Genomic DNA, 10,903 nt, shown 5'->3' with positions numbered 1-10,903 from the left:
ATTGTAAGAAAATAATGGGCACCAGAAATTGACGAATGCTTATAAGGGCCCCAAATATCACAATGAATTAAATCAAATGGTTTGACAGATGAGATTGAACTTGTTCCGAAAGGGAGACGACTCTGCTTTGCCAAGGGACAAACATGACAAGCGTTATTAGAGACAAAAGGGAAATCTAGTAGATGCTTAGACATAAAATGTAATCTGGAGGAAGAAACATGGCCAAGACGACGATGCCAAAGGTCGGTAGTGGTGACAGTGTGATTGCAGGATGGACGGTGAGCGGGATTTTGGTGGGTTGTGTTGGGGGTTGTCTCCGCCAATAGTGCCACCAAGTAATAAAGCCCGTCAAGTTGCTTACCCAAACCAATCGCCTTCCTCGTAGCAAGGTCCTGCAAAACGCAATAATATGGGAAAAAAGTCACTGAACAATTCAAATTTTTTGTAAGCTTACTCACAGACATCAAATCTACTGTGAAAGTAGGTACACATAGCACATCACGCAAAGTATAAGTAGAATTGAGAGGGAATGATCCTGTTGTAGTAATTGAAGCCTTCTCCCCACTAGGCATACGAACCGGTGGCACAGAATGATCAATATTACGATGAACCAACAATTTTGGAGAAGAAACAATGTGGTCAGTCGCGCCACTCGTCCGATAATCCAGCGCTGAAATTTTAATTTTGACAAACCTGTGTTGGTGGCAACTGCATGGACCTGGGATTTCTTGTCGAAACTGATTTGTCATGCATGATAGCCAACATCTGCTGAATTTGAAGGTCCGAAGGCGGACATAACAGACTGCATCGTATCCTTGGTTGGGCCTTCCGAAACATGATTGGAAGATGGACCATCATGCATTTTCTTAGGTTTGTGGCGTGGATGACCTTCTGGATACCCATGAAGCTTCCAGCAGGTATCAATACGATGGCCATTGTCATCACAATGGGTGCAATGGGGTCGGTTTCTTGAAGATCCAGCCGGCGATCATCACGGGTGGAGGTCTGGGAACGATTTTGATCTGTCTGTCAATGCGATTTATCCTCACGATTGGTGGATCGATTCGATTAGGACGCCCAGTTCGAACGCCATGGCAGCAGATCGGAAGTTCCAAAGCAGCAGCCGTGAGGCTCCAAGCGGCGCTGCTTTTCTTCTTGGCCGATGGAGGCATATGCTTGCCTAACAGACGGCAAGGGATTCATCAAGAGAATTTGACCACGAACAACACTATAAGACTCGTTCAATCCCATAAGGAATTGCATGAGTTTGTTGCGATCATCATGGCTGTTGCACAGGTACATGTAGAAGAATCAGTGTAGGAAGCAAGTTCATCCCAAAGACCTTTCAACTTGGTGTAATAGGCAGCAACTGACAATTGATCTTGTGTCAAATATGAAGTCTCCCGTTGAAGTTGGAAGATACGAGGAGCGTTGCTTTGAGAGAATCGTTCACGGAGATCCTCCCAAATCTCGCGGGCCGTGGTACAATATATGACACTATTGCTGATTTCGGGATCAAGAGTGTTGACAATCCAGGAGAAAACCATGTCGTTGCAGCGCATCCATACCGCGTGTTCATCAGGAGTGGATTCCGATGACGGCTTTTTGAGAGTTCCATCAACGAAACCCAATTTATTCTTTGCGTTCAATGAAATAGTCATGAATCTGCGCCACGTTGCATAATTATCTCCATTCAAAGGCTTTGGTACAATTACCAAACCTGGATGATCCGAATTATTGACGTAGTAAGGACTTGAAGGTTCAACCTTGAATGTGCCAGAGGAATCACTCATGGTTTCCGCAGCTGAAGTTATGCAAGACGAGAAGGTAAGGTGCCGTAGGAAAAGAAATATGAAGAGCTAGGGTTTGATGTCCTGCTCTGATACCATGTGAATATGATATTGGAAGAGAATAATTTTCATTGATAGGTACAATTGGTTTTATACAAGAGAGTTCTAAGTATACTAGGAAACGTGTCCTCTATTCTAGGGAACTTACTAGGAAAGTAAATCCTAATTACAACAGTATTGATATTAATTGATATTATACAAACTGATTTCCTACAATATCCTATAATAGGTTGTTGATAAGTGCTAATTGTTTATTGCTTGTTATTGTCTAGATTGCAACGGACTGAAATTATTTTTATAGTATTGCCGTGCAAGGGAAATATGGTTTCTCCAATTAAGTTGATGATTGCAGAGGAAGAAAAGTTCCAGGGAAAAGCATTGTCACTATCCCATACGTATACAAAGATTGCAATCAGTACCATAAAGGACAAATTCAGTCTACAACAGCTACGAAGGTTTGAAGAGAGTTGTTTTGGTCATCTCCTACTGATTGAGGACCTAAAGTGGACTTCGCCAATTGTCCACGGCTTGTTGCTGAGGAAGGCTGATTCGAAGACAGTTTCCCAAGTGAACGGGATAAAATTCATCGTTGGCAATAAGGTGATCCAATTCACGGCACAACAATTTTGCGTCGTCACAGGGCTAAGGTTTGGAAACCTTCCCTTCATTCCGATTGCCACTAATGAGAACTGCTCATTGAAAAGGAAGTACTTTGGCAATGATAAAACTATCAACCTTTTGGAATTAGAAAAAGCCTTCCTCGACTGCGCTGATGCGAACGATGTATTCAAGCTTGAATTTGTATACTTTGTTGTTTTTGTGCTGTTGGGCAATGAAAAACGTATCCACATTGACATGCAGTATTTGAAGTTGGCGGAAGACCTCGAAGAGTTTGTGAAGTATCCATGGGGTGCTGTGTCTTATAAACAAACTAAATCTATGTTCTTCATTCGGCATGTTTTTACCTCAAACTTCCACATATACATAATTATCCAAGGATGGGTAGGCTGGATGAGAAAACCATATATAAGTTGAAAGCCACAAAAAATCCAAGGTCAAATAAGAAAAGAGAGCCATTTGATGAAGATTAACCACTTCACTTAACGAGGTACCACACTTGTTGCATAAACGTCAAGCACATTCAAACAAAGAAAAATAAAGCAAAGAATCTGAATCTCTAAGAGATATTGAAATTAAGCTGTTAGGAAACGCTGAAAAGAATAGATGGCATGCAAATGCCTTTAGGAAACTAGGTGCGTAGAGATGCAGCATGTGATTCCCTAATCACTATTGAGTTTTGTAGTTTACCATAAAAAATAAAAATAAAAACAAAGTGAAAATAGTATTGTTCCCTTTATGCCAGTTTGCAGAGATGCAGGTGCAGCATGTGATTCCCTAATTACTATTGAGTTTGTAGGGTAGATGAAGAATTAAAAGAGGAAAAAAGTAAAAATAAACTAAAATAAAATAAAGTCACTCTCTCTCTATAAAACAGAAAGCCATATTCACAACATCGATCAGTTTTCATCATCAACTTAGAACCATGGTCTAAAATATCGATAATATCGGAAATATCGATAGTCCAAAAACATGGAAATTTCGATGGAAATATTGGGATAAAATGCATTACATGATGGATTTAACTGATTTAAGTTGATTATACAACGAGCTGGCAAACACTGTGAGTGTAGAAAATATGTAGTAATTAATGAAAAAAAGATTAAACACACCATAATCATTTATATATATAATGATTTACTACAATATTTTACACTTTATACATTGCATGGTATGATACATGAGTGACTTAGTACCACATAGAGTTCCTATGAGGTTCAAATTTTTCACTATCTTCATCATCTCTATGTGTAGAGTAGGTATATTGTGAAGAGTATTCATCAAATGATAAATCCCCAAAATAGTTTTGCATGTAATTGTTAACATGTCACCCATATAAATATAAATATTGTAGCATATTATCACTAAAACATAAGTGATATATGGTGGTTAAGGTGTTGGAGGAGTAAAATGGGAGGGGTTCAAATCCCCTTTGTGTTTTTTTTTTCCTCCCTTTTTTCCCCCTTTTTTTTTAATTCTTTTAATTTTTTAATTTTTTAATTTATTATTTTTCCTTTTTATTTTTATTTTCCTTTACATCGATATTTTAGCGATATTACACCGATATTTTCACAAAATATTGCTGAAGTGTGAGCGAAATTATCGACATCGATATTTTCCGATATTATTGTCGATATTGTTGATATTTATACCATATGTACATAGATATGTTCCAAAATATCCGTGATTCGAAAAAACAAAAATATCCTCGATATTTCGTCGATATTATCGATACTTCAGACTATGCTTAGAACTCTCTATCTCTTTGGTGATTTTTTGGCCATAAAACTAGGAAGAAAATTGCACCTCAAGTTGGGCTGCTATAAACTCCAAACAAAACACAAGAATCAGGTAACAAATTCATTCAATTTAAATATTGCAATGCATGTGTTTTTCTTTAATTTTTACGTACTTTATCGTAACATTTATTACCAATTTGTTTCCCGGGTATCAATTTCAGTGAGTTAGAAGAGATTTGAGAGAGAATCATCATATTTGGAGGAGTGAGGGATATGCTCTTATGTATGCAACCAAGAATCTCCAACTTCCGTTCATACAAGTATATTGTTACTTATGGCTGTGGAGTCACAAGCATTTTAGAATGGGCGGTTTCGGAAAAGAGGTATTATGTTTGAAACTTTCAAAGAATGTTGATTATTTTGTTTTCTGGTTTTTAGGAATAGTAAATTATTTTTTCTATACTAATTTTTTTAGGGAATATTTGGATTAATTGTAGTTCATCACTACCTTTTTTCAGTTCTTGATTAGGATCTGCAAATTAAATCTTATCAAATCACAAGATTAAGACCAAATGGTAATAAAATTGGTGACGATTGGTTTACTCTATCATAGCTGTAAATGAGTGTTTTTTTGGTCGAACAGCTGTAAACAAACATACGAAATGTCAATCGAACAAACCCAAATTTTAGTATATGATAAAAGTAGAATAACAATATACAATATATATTTAGACAATATAATCAGTATATAGTCAATATATAGACAATACGATAGCAATACAGTAGTAATATTTGGGTTATATTTGTAGGTATTGTAACAGTTTCATTATAACTGCATGCAGGGTAAACTCTCGTCGACTAAGTTACGCACTTTGAAGCGTGAGTTTCAAACCACAAAGGATAAATTGACAAAGGTAGCCAATTCAAATTGAGCACTTACAAAGAGAGTGCATGACTTGGAAGAGACGGTATAGAAGAAGTCTTTAAAACATGAGAAGGAGTGTCAAAAAAATAAAAAGTGTGTGGAGGAGTTGAAAAACAGAAGAAGACCCTCGCTTCAATGGAACACTATTTTAAGTTGGAGATAGAAGAGTTGAAAAAACAAAATGGTGGTTTGAATGAATATGGTGAAGGACATGAAGAAGTGGGTAGTCCTCATATCAATAAAGGAGGCAACAATGACATGTCGCCTATACATGAATATATTACTCCAACTACAGAATTGGTAGAAATGGAAGCACAAGTCTCTAGTGATGGAGCCAAAGCCTTGTAGCCATGCAAGTCCAAGAGTCATAAATAGGCACTTCAGTTCCTAACAAACAAGTGCAGCAAGAAGTTGAGAAGCTTAGTACTCTGAAAGATGCGGACAGGTGTGAAGTAATATGCAAAAAACTATTATCTTTGTTAGAGGATTGGAAAAAGAGTGACATTAAGATATTGGGAGGTTAGATGAATCCTCATATCATAACCAATGTTATTGTGGCTGGTGATGAAGCGATTAAGGAAGGTAGTGCCACTATTGAAAAACAAGATGTGGAAGGTAAATGGTGCAGAAAGAATAGGTCGGCCACTACATTGTTGAGTCCATTTACAGATCCCTTGAGGAAAAAAAGGACGATTATTTTTTTGGATGCGGACACAACCCTGCCATGTTTTGATCCAACAAAACCCGTGCCCATTGATGATGTCAAGGCAGTAGTAGAGTTTTGCACCGCGTGGAAAACCAATTTAAGGTTAGGATTTTTTACCTTGGAAATTCAATAATCATGTTGTTGTAGTATGCAGTGATCTACAATAAGAATATATAGCTACCTTTAATATACATGTCTGTGTTTGTACTATATTTGTTATATTATACAATGTTCCAATTATTGAATGATTACAAAATTGACCCTTGGAAGTTTGCCTATTATAGGTCGGAGGTGCAGCTCGAAGCCTGTTCAGTTGGTCCAGACTTTTTTTACAAACTTAGAGATGATACATAATGGATTAGCTCTAGGGTAAGAATTTGAACCATACTTCATTAGGATAATTCAACTCTTTTTCTCACCTTCACTATGTGTACATTTGTATTAAATTGTGGTGGTATTATTTGCTTGAACTTTCAGCACCTTGACATGGCGACATTTCTAATACGGAAAAGACAACTTTCTCATCATTTGGTATTTGGAACCGACAAGACAACTGCAGATTATTGTTTGCAGGTAAAAATGTGAACATGTTAAATTCACTGCTTCGGTTGCATTGGTTCATCATTATGTAATGTGCCTTGAAAAATGTTTGAAGAAATTTTTAGAGTTGGTAAGACCTCTTGCAAAGAAATGGGTATCGAAGAAAGCAGCTGCTCCAAATACGGTTTACCTTCCACCTCGCTACCTAAAAAAGATACATCACTTTGTGCACGATATATGGCAACATGAGTATGCGCAACCATGGAGCAAAGTCCGGAAGGTGTATGTCTCGTATAATCTTCACGGGTGCCATTGGGTGGCAGTAGAAGTCGACTTCGTGTGACAAATTGTGATTATGTATGACTCCTATATTGCTTTTACCTCAAATTCCAAGCTGGTCAAATATCTTGAGCCTATTAGCGATACTCTGGCATGGGTGTTGTATGATATGCACTTTTATGACACTTCTGATGTTGAAGAGGTGAAGCAAAAAGGGATGAAGATGTCCAAGTTTAAGTCATTCACATATTGCAGCATTGGAGATGTACCGCAACAATGTGATGGGTAAGCTATGTTAATTCAGTGGAGTTTATCGATATTGTAAATAAGTGCACTTCTAATTTCTGAACTTATTTGCCCGACAATACCTCTTGCGGAATCATTGCTGGCATTTCTTTGGATAAAGTTGACCCATCCAAGATAGAGGCTTTCAGGGGGGAGGCGTATATATGAGGTAAATGTGATAATGTTTCTCCATTGAATTCAGCCTTCACTTATCACTTGGGAATTCAATCTGAATTTAATTATTTTAGTTTTTCTTTTATATGAATATGCAGACATGGAAGCTCTGGTGGAGGTGCTGTATATGGTGATCCATCCAGTTGATAGAGCTATTTGCTTTAGTTATTTTGTGTAGCAACGTGAAATCATTTACAGGGCCTGTATTCAGGCCATGTTGTACATGGTGATAGGTAATATTGTACACTGGTGGTGGCTAATTGCCTTGCATGGCACATAAACTGTATCTATTTTGTAGACATGGCAAATAAACTTTATCCATTTTGTTAACATGGCAAATAAATTATACTCATTTTGGAGTAGGAATATGCATCAATTTTCATTTTGTGAAATGAAATTAGGTAGTACGGCTAATCGATACCAATAGGGATGTACTTCTGATTCGGTTTTCAAATTGTGCTTTTGTTTTGGAGTTGTCATCATCATCAACATACTTATTGTTTACATTGTTTACTTGAGCTATTTCGTACAACTCGATATATAAACAGATCTATACTTTCTCTTTATGGAGGTATAACAGTGGCCCGTCGTTGTTATGTAATTTATAGACAATGTAGGGTTACAATGACAGAATAAACAAACAAGTGGTGCACTTCTGAGTACCAGCAGACGCAAAATACATACAATAGGGTGACAATATTAGGTCAATATACATACAATACGCAAACATCCATTTTAGACTACCTTAAATTTAGACATTCAAAATAAATCGTCACCTAACCCTAACAATACTATCCCGCGAAGGGAAAACGAAGGCAACACATTCACATTACATCACCCACCACAACATGAAGCGAACCAGCACTTACCCTCACCCAACTGCAGAAACCTGCCAAATGCAAATTATTAGAGGTCTATCAAAAGATCCATGTCTTTGGCCTTCATCCATGCTGCATGCACGAGGCTATGATGAGCCATTCCCTCTGCACCCATATTCAGCACCTGCTAGACACTGGCTACATCAATTTTGCTCCAATTGTAGTATGATGAGACGATCGAAGCATAATCTCAGAACATCTCGAAACCGTTGTTGAAACATTCTACCATTTCATGGTTATATTCTTCAAATTTTGTGAATTGTTGGACAACATATTTCTTTGTCTCTTCCAATTTTAACTTGAGGGACTCTTAACTCTTTACTCTGACTTATTTCTTTTAGAGTATGCTTCACTTCTCCAACATATGCTTTGTTCAACTTGTTGGCCAAGTTTCTCATCACTTGGCCATGAATATCACATTTGCTCTCCCACCAATCTATTGCCTTAGACAAATATTGGAGGTCATGCTTCATGGTAAAGATTTTGTCAAGCCGATCATTACTCTCAACTTCATTTCCAGATGAAGTGGGATTGTGATTTGGAGTCAGAGGTGGAGATGGGAACGACACATGTCACGCTGGTCTCCAGGGCAACTGACATGATCATTTGGTGGGCGTATGTTCGACATCTTTAAGTATCGGTGAGGATAATTCACAGCTCCAATCTGCAAAAAATAAAACGTTAGATTCAGTATGCAGTTTTTACTTATCAAAACTTGTAAACAATAATATAGTCAGCTTTATTGGAGAATGTTTGCCTTTGAGTAAGTTAAGAATAATTACCTTTCTCAAACCTCACATTAAGAAGGTGCCTATGCTTCTGTTATATATAATAACTTGTCTAATTTATATTATATTGAAGGAATTAGTTAGATCTCTATAGTAAAGGAAATTGGGTATATAGTTGTTACCTTAATTTGATGGGATTGCACTGTACACCATTTACTCATTGGTTGTAAGTTAGAGCATTAGAATAACAGCAATAAATTGGATTACAAAGAAAAAAACAAAACCTTACTGGGAAATTGGAAATTGTGGATTTGAGGCAAAAAATGGAGTAAGTAACTAAGCAATTTTTGAAAATTTGAAAAAAATACAAAACGAAATTGCAAAATTGGAAAATCAAAAAAATACCTTATTAGGAAATTGCCAAATTCCAAATTTATGCAAATTAGACAAAGATTGAAAATGACAAAATATGAAGAACAACAAAAATACGGAAATTCCAAATGACATAAAGTAAAACAACAAAATAGTAGAATACAAAATGAAGAGTGAAGCAATGTGTAAGGCAATAAAACATTATATGCCCAAAAAACACATACAAAGCACTGCAACTAAAATTAGAAATTTGGGAAAATACAAAAATTGCGACATAGAAATTTGGAACATAGGAAAAAGGAAATTAGGCACATACGAAATAGGAAAATTGGAAAATTGGAAACCAATTGAAATAGCAAAAATGGGAAATAGGAAATTGGGAAATTCCAAATTCCAAATATAGTAAAATAGTCATACAGGCAATTGGGTAATAACTCCCGCCAAATACTCCATCCAATGAATCCGCCAATTACTCCCCCCAATCCCTCTCGCCAATTACTCACTCATTTACTCCAGCTTATTAATACCTCCCTATATTAAACTTCAACCCAGTTGCACGAAGAGAAAACTTCCATCACATTAACTCCAGCTTGCAGCCATTACCTTCCCCACTCATTTCACTTACATGACATTAAGGCCCAGTTTTCCCCAATTAAGTCCCACACCAACCCACAATAAATACCCAAAATCATGCACTCTAACCTCGCACCAAACCAAACGCTTTCAATTACTGAAGGAGGGAGACTGAAACACCATTCAAGTCAGCAAATTCACTTACTACAGACTTGGTCCATGGCCAGCAGCAATGTCGAGGCAATACCATGTTTTGGAAAATCTCCTTGCAGATATAGCTTCAAAATTTTGGAAGGCCGAGCTAGATGGGGTGTCATAAAAAAGTGCACAACTCGCTCTCGTTATCATGCTCGGATGCATCTCCTAAATATAAAGGGTATGAAAGTAAAATTGAAAATGCCCCGCCATCGCCATCGCAGCTTATGGTATTCAAGGAATCTGACAAAATGACCCAGTTGAAGCAAAAATAAGTGGAAACCGAATTTGAACTATTTCTCAAGTTTGCAAAAATAGTGGATTTAAAAGGAAACTGGGACAACATCACCGTGGGTGGGGTCATGAACTTCATGGGTCGCGGTCGCAGCAATTGAAGAGTATGCAACTCCGAATGTGTCAATAGTAGGAAATTTTTTCACTTGTAATATGACTTTGGAGAATGTAAAATGTAGTGGAAACAGCCTGTAAAATGGAACTATGAGGTGGCCTCTTTTTGTATTATGTAACTATGGGGTCGCCTCTTGTTGTATTATATAAGTTTCGAAATTGGATTTTATGAAATTATGATGCCTCTTTTTGTATTTATGCGTATATAGTTTGCTTTATCCCTGCCAGTTCAAACAATTACAGCGGCAATAACTCCATAATACACATGCGTATAATGGCAATATGATATCAATAAGAGCACAATACATTAGCAATATGATCTTATTGCAATAGGTATTGCATCAGACTCTACCATTTGATTGACTTATACATCCCTTAAAAGACATATGGCCTACATTACACACCTTCAATATGGACTCTATATACACAATTCATGCCTTGCACCACCATCACATCCCCCCTAAATTACAAAAAATGACACCACAAAACCTCATTCTCCTTCCTCTTTCAACCCCTAAATTATCCATCAGATGCCTAACTCCATAATAGAATTGGTAGGGGAGAACGGTTCTAGGAAGACGCAACTTTGTCTCCAACTAATGGTAAGAGCTCAGCTCCCACCCTCACATGGCG

General features: G+C 37.1%; 1 protein-coding gene across 1 annotated transcript; it reads left to right on the top strand.

The window, feature by feature from the left end:
- The first annotated feature begins 2,171 nt into the window (after positions 1-2,171).
- On the top strand, positions 2,172-7,263 carry LOC148919085 (uncharacterized). The gene is made up of 8 exons (XM_089048784.1): positions 2,172-2,852; positions 5,050-5,121; positions 5,311-5,319; positions 5,537-5,584; positions 6,316-6,411; positions 6,494-6,658; positions 6,773-6,942; positions 7,215-7,263. The coding sequence occupies exons 1-8, from the start codon at positions 2,172-2,174 to the stop codon at positions 7,261-7,263; spliced, it is 1,290 nt and encodes a 429-aa protein (XP_088904910.1).
- The last annotated feature ends 3,640 nt before the right edge of the window (positions 7,264-10,903 follow it).

Source organism: Prunus mume, linkage group LG3 (genome assembly GCF_029339155.1).
Source record: "Prunus mume cultivar Tortuosa linkage group LG3, ASM2933915v1, whole genome shotgun sequence".
Taxonomy (NCBI): domain Eukaryota; kingdom Viridiplantae; phylum Streptophyta; class Magnoliopsida; order Rosales; family Rosaceae; genus Prunus; species Prunus mume.
Note: the sequence above shows the minus strand (reverse complement) of the source record. Positions and strands in the feature narration are given on the sequence as shown.